At 34.8% G+C, this 21,313-nt stretch overlaps 1 protein-coding gene and 3 long non-coding RNA genes across 5 annotated transcripts in view; 1 reads left to right on the top strand and 3 right to left on the bottom strand.

Moving 5' to 3' along the window:
- Positions 1-2,536: 2,536 nt before the first annotated feature.
- LOC126926813 (uncharacterized) overlaps positions 2,537-21,313 on the top strand; it is a 33,471-nt gene continuing 14,694 nt past the window's right edge. Inside the window, exon 1 of the mRNA XM_050743201.1 lies at positions 2,537-2,615. Coding sequence (XP_050599158.1) covers positions 2,597-2,615 — 19 coding nt within the window. The 5' untranslated portion in view covers positions 2,537-2,596. The remainder of the gene's footprint in view (positions 2,616-21,313) is intronic.
- Positions 3,521-6,145, bottom strand: LOC126926856 (uncharacterized). The gene is made up of 3 exons (XR_007714951.1): positions 6,041-6,145; positions 5,652-5,962; positions 3,521-3,535 (listed from the first exon to the last, which is right to left on the bottom strand). It is a non-coding gene; the product is annotated as an uncharacterized LOC126926856 (long non-coding RNA).
- LOC126926871 (uncharacterized) lies at positions 6,150-9,384 on the bottom strand. 2 transcript variants are annotated; one of them, XR_007714971.1, is made up of 4 exons: positions 9,189-9,384; positions 6,791-6,840; positions 6,332-6,358; positions 6,150-6,249 (listed from the first exon to the last, which is right to left on the bottom strand). It is a non-coding gene; the product is annotated as an uncharacterized LOC126926871 (long non-coding RNA). The 2 variants fall into 2 exon arrangements; XR_007714972.1 differs by lacking the exon at positions 6,791-6,840.
- LOC126926875 (uncharacterized) lies at positions 8,561-8,932 on the bottom strand. Its single transcript, XR_007714979.1, has 2 exons — positions 8,800-8,932; positions 8,561-8,711 (listed from the first exon to the last, which is right to left on the bottom strand). It is a non-coding gene; the product is annotated as an uncharacterized LOC126926875 (long non-coding RNA).

Here is a 21,313-nt window from a genome sequence, read left to right on the forward strand (position 1 = left end):
TCGATTTAATAACGCACTTACGTATTTATATCTCATTTATATGTGTCCTATGGTTTTAAAAATATTACGAGGCTGTACATGACGATAACAAGCGAAACGAGAAAGTAGAATATTGCTTGACTTTCGATGTTACATCGATGTTTTAGCTGTATATTCTACGATCGATGGAAATTCGCCAAGCACAATGAAATTTGAATTTTAATCAAACCTTCGAACTAAAAGTATCTTCCATTTCGATCTCATAATACAAATTCTATGCCATATATTCGTCATGTCTTTTAAAATATTATTCTCCGATCACGATCAAACAATAACAATAATGACAATGACGTAGAATACATTTAACTTTGCATATTATATCCGTTATTATATATTCTAATATTATATATTCTGCAACCGATTAAAATTTCCAAAGTACAAATCGAATTTCAACTAAAGTTGATTAAAATCAACTGTTCGAACCGAAGGTATTTTCCATTTTGACTTAATAACGCAAATAATAACAAGAATACTTATTCATATTTTTTCTTCTGTCTAAATATTATTAAAATCATGCAAGGTGGTGTGCAACGATAATAAAAAAATCGAGATGACAGATGTGGCCCTTAAACGCATAACTGCGCAACTATACGTGCAATTCCAAGCATTTCAATAACAGTCCCCGGAGTAGGAAACACTTCAAGTATGCGCTATCCTTGAATGAAGGAGTTAGACAAACTGACCGTCTACTCATTGTGGAAGCGCTCGATAATTACCAGTTCCTGGCGATTTTCTTCCTTACCGGTGTCTTCAATGAAAAGTTAGTCCATGTATATTACTTTAAAGATTCAACCGGGATAATTAAGTTTCGAAAGTCCTTTAGACGCAGTCGTTTTACGGAAGCCGGAAAAAGAAGAGAAATTAAATTTCGTGCTACAACGTTCGTATAAATATCAGATTTTAGATTCAAAGTTTCCAATATATATATTTTTCGATCTTTTTTTTTCTCCATTCGATATGATGATTACGGTGACTCGAAGTTGTTCCCATTCGTTAGAAGATGCGTATGTACTAACAATTAAATAATTTCCTTATAAAAGGAAAGAAACTTTTGGGACAAAGTAATATGTTCCTTCTTACGATAAAATACCCACTGTACGTAATATTTGCGCGCAACGATGGTAACAATAATATTAATTTCTTGATCCTTTTTTGTTTTTATTTGTACAAGATTTACGATAGTTTCATTAATATAATTGCTCGTAATTAACGACATTAAAATGCGATCGATCGATACTCATTGAAGACTGGGTTGTTTAGATTGGAAATTTCCATAACATTCATCCCTAATCATCTATGCAGATTCCAGATATGTACCGTTATACCGTGTTGCGTGAACAATGAAATAAGCGTAACCCGTATCATCGGTTGACACAGCCAACATAGTTAAGGTAAACCAATTAAGGCAACGAGTTAGTAAAACGATTACCCTTCACGTTTTCTCCACGTTATAATCGTGTACGATCCGCCTACCATGAGAAAGGTTATTTGGCAATAGACAAAAAATAGTAAAAAGTCATGTAACAACTATAGCAAGAATCCGATATTAACCGGTTAACCGAGTCATTTTTTAAACTAGCTTTTTAAACGTAATTTATTTTTAACGGAAATTAAACGTCGCGTAGATAAAAGAACAGCAATTGGTAATTTGTGTACTGTTCGTGGATTTCTAGCCATGGAACGTTAAAAACATAGACAGTTAAAATACTATAATAATACGAATCCGACAGACAAGCAACGATAATTTATTGAAAATTGGTAATGAAAAACGAACGGAATTTGATGAAAATTAACAAAACTTTTACCTCGTAATAACGGTATTATTATACCATCGAATAAGTAAAAAATTAACACTCACCAAGAAAACGGTATAAGCAACGAAGATTTACAGCTTGGCCTTCGCGAGACAATAGTCGTGGTTGGCGCCAGACAAGTGGTCGAGAAGAGTATGCCCTACTGCACAGTCATAGGCATAGATCGTGCACCCGAATTGTCCCGTCTGTCGATGGATATTACCTGCAACGACCTCCGTGATACATTTCTTGCGCTACGCGAATAGGTGCACCTGTTTGCGTGCCACTTAATATCGCGTACGCACGAAACAGCTCGAGAATTATCCACGAATTCTACGAATTCGCAGTTACTAATCGCTTACCAAACGTCGATTATGTCGTTAGCGCTTGAAAAGACATTCGAATGTAATTGTTGCAAAAGATAAATGAGCTTTGTAAAATAAACGGTCCAATTCCTATCGCGTTCACAGTCGAAGCGGTACTGTGAGGCTCGTTGCGACCCGGCGTCCCTTTATACGATCGACCCCCGAGCTCAATAGCCAATCAGCGTTACGCATTCTCCAACGTTCAAAATCCTTCCGTTGGATCCACGGACGGCCGATGTCAGTTATGTGAGGGGGTGGAAAGCACTTTTGGCGGTATTACATGTTGCTTCGCTGTAAACATGGACGATCTGGATTTAATTCAATTATCCAAAGCGAGGGAAACGGCGTTTGAGTGGTGGCGCGAAAATTACCGATTTCGTTGCGCATATTGACAAAGTTATGGCGAGGGATCTGTATGGTATGTACTATATAGCTTTTCTCGCGGGCTATGTTTCTTTATATTGTATATCGAAGTACGCACCTAACGTTTCAAGAGAAGCTTTGCATGCCTTGTATAACTTGAACTGTAGTTTAGATTTACAACTTTACTTTAGTCTTTATGTTTTCTTACTTTTCAAGAGGTAATCTGCGATACTTGTAAATAGATACTACATATATATGTACGTTAACTTGTAATGTGTAATATTCCTGTTTGGTTAGGTCTATATTTTCTAATGTGACAAATATGTGTATGGTGGCCATCTTGTACAAGTAAACTGATATTATTAGCGTAATTTTACAAATTACAAGTCATAAATTATTCCTTTTTCCAAACAAGGAAATATACGAGAAAAAATAGAATAGATTCTTACGATTATTTTTGTGAAGTTTTGAAAAAATCATGTATTTAAGTATTCACGAGAAAGGGGAGACAGAAAAGAAATGCAAAGATGGAAAGTTTCGAATATGTAAAACGTAGTGAAATCCGTAAATGATTTCATAACTGCTCTTGAACATTTCTTACAAACAAACGAGTCATCTCATACTTTCCTACAGGAGAAGGACATATTCATCAGAAAAAATTCCATTGATGTTGTCTATGAATGCTTATGCATCCAGCGAAGTCTGTGATTATTTTCTTTATCTGGAAACATACGTTATAGTTTTGAAGTTATAGTTTTACATTATTTGTTCACAATCGTTATAAAAAGACCGGAAATGTATTCAGGTCACGCACATGCTTTACTGCTTTATACGTACCATCGATGTTAAAAAACAACTCGTACCGAAAGGATTAATATAATTTTTATTTAAATTTTTTGTTTCGTATTCATAGACGAAAACTGTTGTGTTGTTTGTCCGCAAATATGTAAAACGATTCCATTATATTATAAAGTTCTGAAAATCGATAGTTTTCGTTATACATTTCGTTAGTTAAAATAGTTAAATGACTTTCCAGAAACAAATCATGCTTCATGGACATTTTGAGCTTAGTTAGCGTAAAAATTAAACCTTGTTCTGTAATTAGTTGTTACATGAAATTAAATGGATTTCAAGTAGCTGGTATGTAAATGATACTTAAACTAACATGTAATGCTTAAATCGTAAAATAAATATACATGTAAAATCAGTTAAATTTAGGGAATCAATATCGATAAACGCGAAGCTATAAATAACATCTTTAAGTCAAAGATTATTTGAAAGAATTTCAATTTCACTTCAAACTTGAAAGGATATTTCAGATCAAGTAAATAACAAATTTATACCGGTATAGTGATCGCATGTTTCTTGAATTCAAACAATTTGTGTAATCGGTACGAGAATGTATGCAATATGGGATATTAAAGAGAATCGCATTAGGCATTATTGCACCATGTACGTCATAAATCGTCGATGGAAGCTCTGAAGCGGGCAAAAGAGTTTATAGCTTCGATAAATAAACTGTTCTTTGTAAATGATAGGTTAAAAAGTAGGTAATCAGCATTAATATCAATTGGATATTCCATCGAATAATTTTAAGGATCTTTGTATTATAACATATCCTTTAGATAAAAGATAATTGTTAGTTTTATATCGAAGAATCCACAAGTGTTTCTACAGTAACAAAGTAATTAACGTTTCCTTAAGGGACTAATTCTTGTTACAGATTTCTTTCACCTTCATCTTTGAAACTATTCATAAATTATATTTATATCTTTCAAAAAATCACATCCTAATCCTTAATAATGCTCACAGTTTTGTAGTATTTAATATCTTTTGATTTATTCGAGATTTCTTCAAATCTAATACAGAATTCAAAATGTTTCACGTATTTATTATAGTCTATAGATTATGCTTACAGACTTGGTTCATGTATGTACGTATGTGTATTATACATTATTGTATTTAAGAATTTATATGATCGTCCCATGAAATACCTCTAGTCTGTAGGAAACAGTCTGTTGCTACTATGGTTTAGATGAAAGAATATTATGACATGTCGTTTAACTGTGTGATACCATCTATTAATGTACCAACGATGACTTTAATGACGGTCTAATAGATATTGCGCTACAACTTTGATCGACGTGACTTATTTCTATGATGCACTTCGACAAGCTGATTTCAGCCAAATCAAGTCAAACGAAGTTTCTTGTGTTTAATATTCATATAAACTTACTATGCATGTACGTAGTTTGTTTCAGTAGCATCTACGTAGTTTAAGAAACTAGTTGATGACGTTATTTCAATAACACAATCATAGTGGTTTTTAGAATAATCATGATTCGAACGCAGACTATTAGGGGATGATATGTTTTAAGAACAAAAATTATAGTTTTCCCTTCTAAAACATGAGATCGAGATTGAAATAATTTTGAAAGAAGAGCGAAATAATTTTAATTCTTTAACCATTTAATTCTACCTTAATAGCAAAATACAAGAACGTGTTAAGTATACATTATTACTAATTTAATTATTTATATCACTAATAAACAATATTCTTAATTCGCAATTCTTATATTATTTAACTATACTATTAATGAAATGATTTTATATAACTTGCAATTCAATGGAATAAAAACATGAATGAAATATTTAAACATACCTACGTACATAGATTTCCAATAATTTTAAGTAACTTTATGAATTAACACGTTATAATATATTTTGCATATATATACGGTATATATCTGTTACATTTATCAAAAATGATTCTTGTTCAATTACATTCGCCACTTATATCGCGGAAGCGTAAAATTATTTCAAACAATATGAAAATAATTTATCGTGAAAAATATTTTACGTATTGTTTCTCGTTTTTATCGTAAATTAAGCACGTTCCCATTTCTTGCCATAAGAAATAATGGATAATCGATAACAACAGCGTAACGAAAGTAAAAATTATTGTTCATTCACGTTTTGAACGTAATTTTATCAGCTGTACTTTTTCAGCTACTTTGATTTTACTTAATTTCAAAGAACATATTTAAATAATAGCTGGCTTAACGTATAAAATATAACGTCGAAACATTACCGCGACTGTCTTGAACAGATTTCCGCCTGTAGATGACTTTAAACGTTTCCGTATCTCGTAATTTGCGAGAAACGAATCTCACATACATTTCTACGAGACCTTGCTCTGTCCATCTTGCAGTTCCTTCCTTGATTGACTTTCAAATTTCCCCCTGGATTCTAGGCTGTTTCTGTCATATAGAGTGAAGAGTTCGCTGGCCCTCGAAGCAAAGAGACAAGCACATAGAAAGTCTGCCTTTGGGGTTGGAAGTAAGCATAATTTACGATACGATGATCTAATCCCTTCATCACGCTTGGAATATACATGGTTGCCTGTAAAAGGACGCAGTTTTATATTCAGCAAGTTGCAAAGAAAAGATCTATGTTATTTTGTGATCTTATAGTACTCACTCGAGAGAAAAGGAAATTTTAATCAACGTTATATAATATTGATGAAATCCAATTGCTGGGTCAAGAAGAAGAGAAAAATATCCTTCGCCATTGATAAGAAATATTTGACTTTCTGTTTTAATATACTGCGGGCACGAGAAAATATTTGCGCGTGTCCATATTTTCCAATGAACCGTTTTCCTATCAGCTTTTATATTTCAAATCAAATCCTTATAATCGTATGAAAGTACCACTAAATAATACCAAGTTTAATACCTGTATCATGTATTTATATTCATATTATTTAAATACCTTTCGTAGTCACTGTATAACTGCCATCTGTGGATAATACATAATTCTCTATTTATTCCTTCTCTAGCCGATATTGCACGACATGCATTATTTATTGATTTGTACGTGTGTCCACAATAGGTAGATTTCTCTCTATGTGTATTCATAAAAAAAAATTCGTTGAATTCAAATCAGATGATGGAGGAGATTATTTTATTGGACACGTTTATTCTACCTATTCTATCGAGGGTTCGATTTAAACGTTCGATTTAAATGTTAAATAAAAAGTACGGTATATCAAATAAATAGGATTAATTTTTGGATCTACGCTTATCAGATATTTAATACTTCTCTCATTAAGCATGTACTACAAATTTACGGAGTTTTAGATTACTTCCTTGTAACATTCTCTCTCTCTCTCTCTCTATATATATATATATATGTATTTATATATATATATATAAATATACAAATATGTACATATATGTAAGATAGTAATCCGGGGATAATTCAGGGATCTATTCTGTAGTCTAAAAATCGAGTTTTTATTATGGAGTAAATAATAAAATACAAAAATAAACAACAATTAATATGCGTCTATAACAATAAATAACAATAATTATATAAACGGGAAATAAGAAGTCTTTAGTACAATGTTTACCTGAAAATCGAGAATCGATTTTCAACGTCCTGAGCTACCGATCTTTCTTCTTCAGTCTTTAAAGTTTTAAATAACTATTCCGTAACCTTGTTTGTCTCTAATGTAACTCTCTGTCCGTCCGTTCGGGAAAAACGTGCTTCTTAAAATGATCGTCCATAAAACAAAAGAAGGTCTGTCCGTGAAACACAGCCTGTCGTGCTACTCGTAAAACAAAAAGAATCCCTATCCTACATGAACTCTAGGGAGTTTACACCGCCCCTCGAATGGGGAGTGGAACAGATTCCCTTCAGATCCCCGATTACCGTTATTCACTTCATATATGGAGTTTGAAATCCTTCTTAGAATTATGAAAGGTCCTTTCCTAATTTCTTCCAGCTTATTTCTATTCATTTTTTTTCCGTTATTGGTGAAGACCATATCACCGATTTTAAATTCGTGTTCTCTTCTTTTTTTATCGTATTTTTGTTTGTTGATTTCGAAATTTCTTGTTGAGTTTTTGAATGCTTCTTCTCTGTCTCTTTTTAGGTTTATCTTATTCACCATTATTTCCTTAGGGACGATTTCAATCATTTTTCCATTCAGTAAATGATTTGGGGCAAACCCCGTTACACTGTGTCTGGTGTTATTGTTTTCTTCTATGCTTTCTTCTGTGATTTTTGTCCAGTTTCTCTTATTTTCGTCTGAATTACATCTGATCCTGTTTACTAATGTTTGATTTACCCTTTTGTTCAGTCCATTGGAGGATGGGCAGTCTGTCGAGGTGAAAATTAATTTAATGTTCCTTTTCCTCGTATACTCTTGAATTTCTTTGGATGTCATTACTGGGTATCGGTCTGCAAGGATAATTTTTATGCAATCAGTTTCTCCTGTCGAGTCTATAAGTTTTATGATATCTTCTGTGTGTTGTGTTTTCGATGTGGACATAAAAACAGCCCTTGAAAAATGATCGATGAGTATGTGCATGTATTTCTTTGGTGAGTTGTTATTGGGTGAAATCGACCTGGGAAATTCAGTGCTTCATAAATAACACAAGGTTGTTTCTTGGGCGGTGGCTCTGGCTTTCTGTCCAATCTTGCGTTACTCCCTTGTGTTTTTCTTCCCTTCGTCTGATATTGCCCCAAGAATCCGATTAAGCCATTTGTTGATTGTACTGTTTCTTTATCGATTTTATCTTGAATGTGTATGGGTAATCCAATAACAATTAGATTTATCCCTGTCTCTTCAGAAGTCTTCCTCCTTACTTCCAATATTAATCATTCCTTTTTTATGGCATATTCAGTGAATGAACCTGAAATGTATTTAAAGTTATAAGCGTATCGTACTGCAGACCAACCTTTATTGCCAGAGGCTTTTTGAACTGCCACCTTCCAATTTTCCCAGTTGTATTCTTCATCCTTCTGCAGATTTGTCTGGTACCATTCTGATGCTGTTTTTCCCAAATATTTCTTCAAATTCTTGATCCTTTTTTCATCAGTTTGGATTTTGTATTTTTGGTATTCGGTTTCATACTCATATTAGAGTATGGAAGGGATGCGTATGTGAAATATGAATATTTCATACTCCAATCTGTGGCTTTTTGCGTTCCATCAAATTGTTTTATGACAAAGTCTGTGCCTTCTCTCTCATGCATGTTTTGTTTCTGGAAGATCTCTAATAATGTTTCTGTTTGAAGATTGGGCTTTTCGATTTCGGTCTTTATTTTCCTTGTGGGGATGATCTCCGATTCTTCTAAGTAAATATCTCGAAACACGAAGTTTAAACTTGTACCGATGTATGACGCCGCCGTTGCGTCATCCATCGTGAGTGCAATGTTTCTGTAATGGCTTACCTTGGTTAAGTTGTTTGCGGCTTTCTTCACTATCGATAAACTGAATAACCGCGGATGATGATCTCTTGCTTGATATTCTGGAGGAAAGACATCACATACTTCATCTTCTGGTTTTCTTATGAATTCTTATGGATTCTATTTTCTCCCCATTGCGTTCTCGTTCACGGCGATACGTAGCTTCACTTTTAACGGCATGGCGTAGTGAAAATCGATTTGTAAGATGGTAATTTGGTGATAATTCAGGATCGATTCTGTAGTCTGAAAATCGAGTTTTTATGATGAAGTAAATAATAAAATACAAAAATAAACGACAATTAATATGCGTTTATAACAATAAATAACAATAATTATATAAACGGGAAATAACAAGTCTTTAGTACAATGTTTACCTGAAAATCGAGAATCGATTTTCAACGTCCTGAGCTACCGATCTTTCTTCTTCAGTCTTTAAAATCTTAAATAACTATTCCGTAACCTTGTTTGTCTCTAATGTAACTCTCTGTCCGTCCGTTCGGGAAAAACGTGCTTCTTAAAATGGTCGTCCGTAAAACAAGGGAAGATCGGTCTGTCCGTGAAACACAGCCTGTCGTGCTACCCGCGAAACAAAAAGAATCCCTATCCTACATGAAATCTAGGGAGCTTGCATATATATATGTATCCTTTTAAAATTCTAAAAAATTATACAGATTCATAAAAATATAGTTAAAGACTTTGTAATATAGCGGTTTTTAAATAAATATATATAGTTTTTAAATAAATGTTAAATTTCTTCCGACTATTCGTATCACATTACGATTATGCTCTTTTAGTTCTATAGCTTACGAAGTTAGTTTAGAAGTCGAGGCTTACCTCACAGGCTTACACAAAAGTATTGGTTGAAGTTTTCCTATCAAAAAAAAAAAAAAAAAAAAGTAAAAAAAAGGAAAAAGTTGTAATCGCTTTAATCCACAGGTTGTAGTTAACACGTTTGTGTTTCGATTTAAAAGTTAATTCAATTAATCCATAATATCGAAATGTTGCTAACTGTTATTTTATATTTTTTTTATATTATTTGATATTTAATCGTTTGATGAATACCATAGATATCTGATATTTAATCATTTAGATGAATTTCATAGATATGTAATATTTCATCGTTAGATGCGTTCCATCAAAGTTTAATATTCATCCGCCCACGTACTCTAAGGGAAGATTTCATATAAACTAATATTCATAACGTTTTAAGACATTTATAAAATAATTACGTAACACTTTATGTTAATTTGGAAATTTAAATAAATTAGAGAATTATCAACACCATTCGTTGTTATAACGATGCTTAATAACTCGGAATACAAACAGCTTTCAAGTAATCGGATAAAATTTATCATGCTGCTAAAGTAAAAGTATGATTTATACAAGGTAAAATCTCCTTTGTAAGTAGTGTGATGCTCGTAATGTCAGGCACACGAAGTATACGCGCATATTATATCACGTAATTTCAGCTTTATTCCATCTCTTAATCGCTTGGTTTGAAGAAGCCGTAAGTAACAAGCGAAGCCATAGCGTAAAATAGTTTTATTAAACTTGTAAACAAATACAAGAAATATAGTCGTAGTATCCAACTGCAAGTTCAAATGCGAAAAATAACGTTCGGGAAAATTTGTGACATGGTGAGAAATTTTATACTCATATCCTAAATTGATAACATATATATTATTTGTAGAAAATTATATTTATTTGTATATATGTAAACATAATATCTATTAATGAAAAAGTTAATTAAGAAATATTCTATTATTATTACTATTCGTATCAATTATTTTTCATTTAATAAAAAACTAGTGTACACCAACTCATGTTCATTCTACTGATCTTATTTTTACGGTTCGAAATATATATATCGAATTTCGATTTTCCATCGTGTTTCGCTTATGATTCGTAAATATTAATTAGCATGCGATTAATTGGTGTTATAATTCAGAATGTTCGATATTCATTTACATTTATATTACTTTCACGTTATAGTTAAATATTTAACGTTGGTTAAATATTTTATTATTTGAAAGACTTGTGTCTATACTTCATATGCGACAAAAATTGAGAATTATTCACGTTTTTTAATTTAACGATCCTACTTTTATTTCAATTAAATCTCGATTCTTAAACTTTCATTTATTCGCGTCAAAATTAAATCCTAAGCTTCAATCCTACGCTTCCCTATGTAAAAACCTTTTAATCCTTATTTTTCGAATAGTTTGCGAGAATTGATCTTCGCGCAAGAATTAACGCCACTCAAGTACTAATTGATTCCATCTCCAGAGCGCTTAAGTGACATTCGATTGTCGCTTGAGTAGTTCTTATCCTCGCTGTAAAATACGACAGAATTTCGATTCCTCGATCATTAATTACATTATGAGACTACTTTCTCACGCTTTTCCATTCCACGCCGTGATTCCGCTCGCCTAACTACTCTTTCGCTATAGCGCCGATCAGACTTTCAACAAGGTAACGATTAATCTCGATAATGAAATTTCCATCACTATCGCAATAAAAAAGATTATTCTACGTTAAGCTATATCTTCTTTTATTAATTGACAGAATGCATCGATACGTTGATCGCCACGTGAATTTTATAGATTTTGGCCAATAGATCGAATAGAAACACAGAGTGTGATTCTACGTGAAAAATAAGAAAGATAGGAAAAACACCTGGTATGATTTATTACAATTAATTTTTTTTCATCCGAGGATCGAAATTGAGGATTTAACCGGTGTACTGAAATTTTTACAAATTTTATTCCACATTTTCCACTCGGTTTTTCACGTAGAATCAGTAATTGCTCGCTTCTGCCGCAATATTTTTCAGCCCATTTACATTATTAAAAGAAACGTTTTACTTTTCCAAGGTATTGTATTACATTCGCGCACTCTTCTCCGACAACGTTACCTAATTCTTCATATCGTCGGAAATTCCTTGGCCCATTATTCGCGTTTCATTCGTTGGAAACTTGCGTTAATTTGTTCGCCAACTGGAAGTTGCATAAGTCCGTCGATTTTTATTTCCACGAACTGTTAGAATAGGATAAAATTTTGTTGCCATAAATTGTATTTAACGCGGAGTTATCAACCACGAGCTATTGTATAAAGCTTATTACTTATTGTATAGAACTTTTACTATATCGTAGATCAATAACGTACTAAGATTATGAAAAATAATTTCACGTGGCTGAGATACGACGGAGATTCGGAAGATTTTGGAGATTTATGCTCGTAATATTAAGACTTATGTACGCGACTCGAATATTTATGTATTCTCCTTCAATATCCTTAATCCCTTCGATATGACCTATAAAATTTACAAATTGCCATTTTAACACAATTCAAATATAATTCACGTGGACTACACGCGAACGATGTGGTTTCGAATTTATTAACTAAGCGTTATACTTCCTCAATGTGGACATTACTTATGTACATGGAATGTACGATTATAGTTAGAAACGTGGCTGAAAATACAGATTTGTTAATGCTATAAGTTACAGTTGCACAATGATGAGTCATAGCAGAAGAGATTACCATAACTTCGAATATAACTTTTATCGTTACAATTCTATGTTAACGTTGTATTTGCATCTGACAGTTTGTTGAATTGCGTAATATCACGAAGATGGCGAACTAAGTTTAACTTGGTTTAAGAATATAAGTTTAACGATAAGTGAAATCTACCAGTTTCTTCTCTTTTTTCTTCTTTTTTTCTTTTTATTTTGCTTATTTCCTTATTTCGTGAGTTTCGTATAATTCTTATCTATCCAGGAATAATTTAAATGTAGAAAACAATTCAACGAAATGAGAAATATACGTTTGTTTCATGTGCGATTAAAAAATTGCATCCGACGAATTTAATATATCAATTAATAAGTATTATATTTGTTTGGAATGTTATTTCTGCAAAATTGTTTAGAATTGTTCTTTGGATATTTAATAATACGTATCTTGTAAGTTAACGAAGATACTCGTGATTTGTTGTTGTTTTTTTTTTTATTCATTAATGTAATGAATAAAACTTTTACATACTGCTCTGTCCGCTAAAATAAATTCAGATATTATGGAGGTTTCAAATACGTAACGACAAGAAGATATTGTGCCTGGAAAATAGTAGTAAATGTTGAATATGTCGATGTTAAAACGTCTTTAATATATTCGGTATAAATATATCGAATTTAATTTATTTTCAAATTACATTATTATTTAATGCTCGCGATTAACAACCATTTCCAATTACATATTTAATGATGCATCTATTATCAGAACTTATTAAAACATCGCATCTCATCGAAGATCACGTTATTCTGTGATTGTTTCGTACTCGCTACGTTTTATGTACGTACACGTAATGAGAATTAAAATTTATCGAAGGAGGAGCTGCGGTCTGCGAATAATTTTTTAACAAAAGCGAAAAAAAGAATCGTGTTAAATCTAACTAACTATCTCTGTCTGTTGTTACAAATATTACGTTAAAATTGTGTACGAGACGAATAAATCGTAGAGAAATAGGGAATCGAAGAGGCAATTATGGCATAGAAATTAACAGGAAAAAATAATCTTATCTGTTAATTTTTATAGGATAGTTTGCTTTTTAATTTTTATCTATAGGCATAAGAGTAACCATTAGAAATACTTATAGAAATTTAATGGAATTTTCTGTTAAAATTACATCTACCTTGATTGAAGGAAATTTTAATTAATTTCATTCTTACAACTCAACGAATCAAAGTAAATGCTTAACATTAGTCATACATTAATTGAATTCGCTAAAATTGATGTACCAAATACATTTCACCATGATGAAAATGTTTTAACGTTTGCATCGATATAATAGCGTTTGTACTGGTGTATTTATCGATGATATGTTTACTTGAAATACGTGAAAACAAAGTATAGCTACAACAGGCTGTTTAAAAACAGAATGTAAATTATTGAACGTACTTTCGTACTGTGACGATAAATCGTGGGGATTGTTAATGAATTATTATGCACTCGGTAATAAAATACGCTTGCAAAATACAACATCTTTTTGCATGGAAGCTTTGATATTAATATTAAATATGCAAACAGGATATACAGCGTGATGAAGGCTATTCATTTTGTTTGCTTATTACTTTATAGAATGTTATAAACGTTAACTTCATATAGTTTAAGAAAATTATCGCGGAATACACGTCACGTTGCACATGGAACATTTGCGGTGACATTTCAAAGACTGATTAACAGAATGTTATTATTGTGCCGTAGAGAAATACGATTAGTGCGCGGAATTTACTCGAAACTATAGTAGAAAAATGGTAATACGGCGTTTATTTAATTAGAATTTCATTTTACGCTTTAATCATTCTTAAGCAACCTTCCTCTTCTATATTTGTAAAAGAGGAAACGAACACCTCGCTTTTTTTCTTCTGGTAACTTCAATCTTGTAATTTTGCTAATAACTTAACGTTATAATAACTAAGATTAATATATTGTATAATAAAAATCCGTAATTCTTTCGAAGATTGACGTTATGTAAGGGTAAAGCTGTAAGTAAACGTTGGTTTATAGATATGAACGTTAACGGTATAGCAAACGTTTATTAAAGTAATAACGCAAATAATAAATGAAATATTTCCTTAAAAATGAAAGCATGTTGATCGAATGCAGTTGATTGTTACGTTTGACAGCCTATAAAATTTTTCTGAGAGTCGTGTTAAATAATGAACGTAAAAAATATTACTTTTTGCATGATTTATCATTAAACATGTTTGTTTAATAGAGCCAGTAAAACAGTCCCGGAAGGATTTGAGTTCTCATCGACCCTTTTTTCCCAGAAATTACGCTCTTGGTGCAACAATTTCAACAATTTTCAGCAGTTGCCAAAATTATTTTAATACAACTTTCAGCTGAAAAATTGTAAGAAATTGTTAGAATTTAATATTAGAAAAAAACGTAATATCGATGTTAAAAGAATTTATAAAGCGACACAGAAAGGACTTATTAATTTCTCGAAAGCAATTGAAAAGAAAAGCATGTTTCTGTTTTTGGGAAGCTTTTAAAGTCAGGTGTTCCATATTAAGTGCAATTAACTTGCAAATATTTATATTTGCGCAGTTCCTTCATTTTGAAATATTCGCAAAATTTGCTGCATATTTCGTGTTCGTTCCATCCTCCGAAATGAAAATAAAAATTTTTATTCAATGTCTGAATATATTTCATTATATTCCATCTTTCTCATGATCGAAAGTTTCTTCTTCTTTTTAATAATTATATCGTAGCAAATACACAAAGATATTCAATTTTGTACGATAAAACAATTTTTACTGTAACATCGTCATTTCACTATTTTATATTTCACTATTTGCAGAAATATTATACTTCAGGTAGTATACATAAAGATGAGACTTTGAAAATATAATTCCAACGAATATCGTCCCAACGAACGTTAATTTAATATTAATAGTTTTCACAACTAACAGTTTAATCCTACGCTCGGTATTTTGCCGACGGTAGTTGGTAAGAGAATATTTCTTTTTAAAAAAATTCGTCTCCCTCATGGCTATGTTAAAGAGAATCAATTAATCATTCAACTGCTTCATCATGCTTAATGTGAAAATCGCAGAAAAGTTATAAATACCTGCTATCAATCTTTATACACGTAACAATTGATTTAAATAATTAACTGCATTATATCCAATTATAAATTGCAGAGTACTGATTAATTGCAAAGCGATCATCTGCTATCGCCAAGATATTAAATGAATTAATATCCTCCGTATCGATCAGTAATTTCATTCTCTGTATCTATATGGTGTTTCCTATTAATAAGTTCGCAATTTCACAACTTCCTAAATACGATATTGATATTATATAATCCTACTAGAAACGAAGTACTTTTAATACTTTCCAGATAAATGATTATACACTTTACAAAAGTATCTTTGGTCTGAAAAATCTGCAAATAATCCTTGAATACGTATTCCAGGTAAAATACTCTCGATGTGTATTTTACTCTTCTTTTCTTTTCTTTATTTATTTGTCAAAAAACAAATATATCATTACGTGAAAGTAGCCGATACGATATTTAGAGCATTTCGAAGTTTTCTCTTGGGAGGTTGCAATTTAGAATCCCAAACATTGTTGCAGTAAATCCACGAACAATATACTTAGGCAGAGCGCTCAAATGAAAGCAATAACACTTGTCTCTTGTAGAACTGGAATCGATTTCTCTGCGGCTATTCACCCCTATAAAACATGCAACTGCGGCAGTCTGTTGTGAAATGGTCGATGGGGAATTTGTGATTTCAATTTACGATCAATCGTCCGTTATACTTCACGTCGCTAATACGATAAATTTACGAAGATGTGCAGAAACGGAAAATAGAAAGCGATAAGTTTTATTGCAACGATTAAGCTGCAATTTCCTATAAGTACGCGGAACGCCAAAAGTAAGAAATATAAAAGGCAAATGCTTGCAAGAGAAATGCTTTTCGCAAAAACAGGATATAATAATAATAATATACGTATGTTCGTGCAGTTTGCTACTTTCACGAATACGACTGAATAAACCGAAACGGATAGAGATTTATTTCATCCTCTACGTTTCCTAAACGTTTCATGGACTTTTGCATTTTTAAAATTCCCACAAATGCACGAACATCCGCGATCTAATAATCTAACGATGAGTCCGCTATTTCGGAAGATATTTCTATATTTTGGGTAAGTCGTTGCTTTGTAATATTTGACATAAGAGATGCTCGTTAACGAACGCGTAACGTCAGATATCCACGTTTACCGCGACTCTTTCAGGAGAAGAACTTTGCAGCTAGGAGAGTTTTAAGGAACTTTTAATTTAGAAGAATTTTAAAGAACGACCGTAACATGTATATTCCGACGCAAATGTCGTTCCTGATAGGAGAATCACACAGTCGAGTTCAGCAATCGAATCGATGTTCAACAGACGCGAGGGCAGAAGCAGACGAAGAATAAAGAGAGAATAAACACGCACTCGTTAAATCAGCGCAACGAGTAAAGTAGATCTAGCCATTATTCCGTTCTGAAAAGGAAGACGAATGGAAGAGGAAAGGAAGGTTCAAAAGAGCATCGTTCGCTTTGATTATTGACACACGCTCACGCTAATAACGGTCATTGAAAGGCGAACGGAGAATGAGAATTATTGAAACTTGGAAATATCGAAAGCTTGAAGCTTCGCTAATTAAGAGAAGTCAACTGTCATAAACGTCGATGAAGATCCTATCGACGAAAAGTTAGGAAATTTAATCTTTTCCCTTTACGTTTGACTCGAACGCGAACAGTTCGATCTGTTTCTCGTTTGAGGAACGACCTAACGAGTCTTTTTTTTTTTTTTTTTTTTTTTATTTATTAGAATATTTACAATCAATTCTCGTTGAGAATTTTCAGTAACTTAATTTGGCGTGATACAATGACATGGATTATAATAGCTTTATATTGTTGATTCTAGTAGGACTAAGGGTTTAATCTAGTGGGTATTTTCTTTTTAGTCTGCGGATCTGGTCCGTCGTGTCCAGTAGTTGGGTGACTAGTGGGTTGTGGTGGTTGTTGACTCTTGTGCTATATCTGCTTCTGGACTTGTGTATTTCTTCTTTGACTGTAGGTATCTTGAGGTCTCGGTGGATTGTTTCATTGGTAACATACCAGGGTGCATTTAATAGGGATCTTAGCGTTTTCGATTGGAAGCGTTGGAGTATTTCAATGTTGGAGTTACTTGCTGTTCCCCATAGTTGGATTCCGTAGGTCCAGACAGGTTTTATTACGGCTTTGTAGAGGGTTATTTTGTTCTGTATGTTTAGTTTGGAGCATCGGCCCGTGAGCCAATAGAATTTTCTTAGTTTTTCCTTTAGTTGCTTTGTTTTTTCCGAGATATGATTTTTCCAAGTTAGCCTCCTGTCCAGGGTCATGCCCAGGTATCTTACGGAGTCCTTGCTTGGGATTATTGTGTTGTTAATGGTGACCTGGGGGCAGGTTTGTTTTCGGAGCGTGAAGGTTACATGGGAGGATTTTTTTTCGTTTATTTTAAAACCCCATTTTTGGAACCACTTTTCCATGGAGTCGAGACTTCGCTGGAGAGTGGATGAGGCAATTGCCGGGTCTGCGTGGGTAGCTAATAGTGCTGTGTCGTCGGCAAATGTTGCTATTGTTACCTCGTTTGATATGGGTAAGTCGGCAGTGTAGATGGAGAATAGTAGGGGTCCGAGGACACTACCTTGCGGTATGCCGGATTCTATTGGGAATGTTGCGGAAGTGGCGCCTAGACATTTAACTATGAATTGTCTGTTGGTAAGGTAGGATTTTAAGATGGAGTAGTATGGGTGGGGTAGGATTTTTTTAAGCTTGTAGAGTAGCCCTTCATGCCATACTCTATCGAATGCCTGTTGGATGTCTAGGAATACGGCTGAGCAGTATTTTTTCTTTTCAAGGGTTTGGCTGATCATGTGGGTTATGCGGTGGATTTGCTCTACTGTTGAGTGTTGTTTTCGGAAGCCGAATTGGTGATCTGGGAGAGTTTTCAATTCTTCTAGGAGTGGAAGGAGACGATTCGTGAGCATCCTCTCGAATAGTTTAGACAGGGTAGGTAAGAGACTGATTGGGCGATAGGAGCTGGCTTCATATATTGGTTTACCGGGTTTGGGGATGAGGGTGATTAGTGAGATTTTCCACGCCTTAGGAAAGTGTTCTAGGCGGAGGATGGCGTTGAAGATTGATGCGATGAGTGCGATCCCTTTTATGGGGAGTTCCTTGATTGCTTTATTTCCTATTAGGTCGTGACCTGCTGCTTTCTTGGGGTTTAGGCGACTGATTGCTTCTATGATCTCTGCAGAAGTGAAGGGCTCAATAGGAGGGGACATTTGGAAGGGAGTGTGCAGGTATTCGGTGACGTCCGCTGCAGCTATGGAGGAATGGGGTTGGAATACTTCAGTCAGGTGTTCAGCAAATATGTTGGCTTTTTCTATAGGGCTACGCGCCCATCCACCCTGCGGGCGGCGGATTGGAGGTATTATTTGTGGGGGGCGCGTGAGTTTCCTGGATGCTTTCCATAGTGAGTAGTTTGAGTCGGCTGTGGGGGACAGGCTGGCGAGATATTTGTGAAAACGGTCGTTATTGTAGTTCTTTATGGTTTTGGATAGTTTTCTAGTTGCGTTGTTTAGTTTGCGTTTGTCCTCCGGTGTTCTATGGGTCTGCCATATCCTTCTTAGTCTACGTTTTTCTGCTATTTTTTTTAATATGTACTGGGGGTATTCGTGATTGCTAATGGACGTTTTTGCCGGTGTGGAGACGCGAATAGCGTTTATTATGCTCGCATTTAGGTATTCCGTGGCTGCTTCGATTTCGTCATTGGTTTTTAGTGAGGTTGAGGCTGAAGTTGTGCGGGTAAAGACTTCTCTAAAGAGCTGCCAGTTGGTGTGTTGGTTATGAATGGAGCCATTAGGTGTATTCTCGATGATGGTTGAACTGACTGTTACTATCACAGGGGAATGATCAGAGGAGAGATCGGCCGAGGAATTGATTTGGACGTGTCTTGGCGAGATATTTTTGGTTATGAAGAAATCAAGGAGATCGGGTATTTTGTTTGTGTCGGTGGGCCAGTGTGTGGGTTCGTATGTGGTAAGGTAGTTGAGGTTGTTGGTTATTAGGCTGTTGAGGAGGTTTTTGCCTCTTACTGTAACCAGTCTGCTACCCCATTGGGTGTGTTTAGCATTGTAGTCTCCTCCGGCTATGAATCTATTGCCCAGGGTGTCCAGGAAGTAGTCGAAGTCTTCTTTGGCGATGGAATGTCTGGGAGGGCAGTATACAGCTGAAGTGGTGATTGTACCATGACAGTCTTCTATTGCTACGTTTGTTGCTTGGAGGTAGTCTTTCTGGAATGGTGGAAGTTCGTAGTGCTTAATGTTTGATTTGATTATGATTCCGGTGCCACCGTGGGCCCTTCCGCTGGGGTGTTGGGTATGGTAGAACTTGTATCCGTTTATGTTCAGGTAGTTTTTGTCGGTGAAGTGGGTTTCAGATATGAGCATTATGTCGATTAGCTGGTGTTTTAGGAAGAGTTCTAGCTCAAGTTTGCGTTGCGCTAGACCATTGGCGTTCCACAGAGCTATGCGTCTTGGTTTTATTTTATGTCTGGGCGTATTAATTTTTCCATTATGATTGTTAATAGCGATAGCAAATTGTTTATTTGCTCTGATTGTTTCTCTATTAGCTTTTCAAGTCTAGAGACGTTGTCTGTGTTAGGTGAGGTGGGGGCACTATTTTGGGGAGGATCCCTGTGGCTATTTGGTGTATTTTGAGTGCCTTGTACCGCTTGGGCATAGGAGTTTGAGGGAGTGGTGAGTTTGATAGGGCTGGGTGTTTGATTGGTTGGGGGGATTGGGATAACGGTGGATTTCGGCGAGCTGGGTGTTTGGTAATTTTCCTCTTTTGTTCTAAGTTTGGGGTATTTGCTTGAGTACAGAGTTTTGTAGGCTGAGCAGCCTTTGTAGTTGGCAGGATGATCACCTTGACAGTGGATGCACTTCGCTGGGGTTTCCGGTGATTTCCTGCACTGGTCGGTGGGGTGTGTACCTGCACATTTGACGCAGCGGAAGGTGTGGTTGCAGTATTTCTGTGTGTGCCCATATCTTTGGCACCTTTTGCATTGGACTATCTCCTTTTTGGTTTGCGGTGGTTCGAATTTAACGATGGCGTTCATTATGCGACTGATATTGTAGATTTCCTTGTTGTTTGGTTTCTGTTTTAAATCAATGAAAAATAGGGATAGCGGGTCTTTTGTGACTCTATGCCTTATGTTGCTGACATTGGTGACTTCGTGGCCGAGTTTCGATAGTTCTATTTTTAGTTCGTCGATGTCTGCGGAGTGGTGGATGTTTCGTAGCACCACCCGAAAAGGTCTTTCTTCTTTGAGTTGGTAGGTGTGGAAGTTGGCGTTCAGGGCCCTGAGTGTCTTGGTGAGCTTCCTGTAAGCTTCTGGATTCGTAGGCAGGATTTTTACCTGATTGTTGGTTATCTTCAGGTTATAGTCCTCCTTGGAGATATCTCTCTCTAAGGACTTGGTCATTGTCTGGATGTCGATGACATCGTTAATAAATATTGGTGGGGGAGGGGGCGTCTCTGTGCGTGGTGGTTAAGTGGTGAGCCTGCGGTTTCCATGGCATCGTTGGTGGATTCCAAAATTGCGAACCTGTTGTGGGTGTTAATTTGCGTTGGTGGCTGTTCGTTCGAGTTTGTGTCTGCTGGTTCGGTTTTGCGTTTTTTCGCCTTATTGGCGTCGTTGGCACGGGGGGATCTGCAGAATTTCTGCCACGGGGGGAGTAGCGCGGGGTAGTGATGGGTTTGGACAGGCGAGCCTGGTCGTGATTGTTGGGCCATCATCGAGCTAGCTATTTCAATATGAATAACTAGTCGTGAGGCTATGCGGCAGGGATCGGGTTGGGGTTAGGTGCGTAGGCTTTTCTTCTCTCTGGCGGATAGG

This window comes from Bombus affinis, unplaced genomic scaffold, assembly GCF_024516045.1.
Source record: "Bombus affinis isolate iyBomAffi1 unplaced genomic scaffold, iyBomAffi1.2 ctg00000059.1, whole genome shotgun sequence".
Classification (NCBI taxonomy): Eukaryota; Metazoa; Arthropoda; class Insecta; order Hymenoptera; family Apidae; genus Bombus; species Bombus affinis.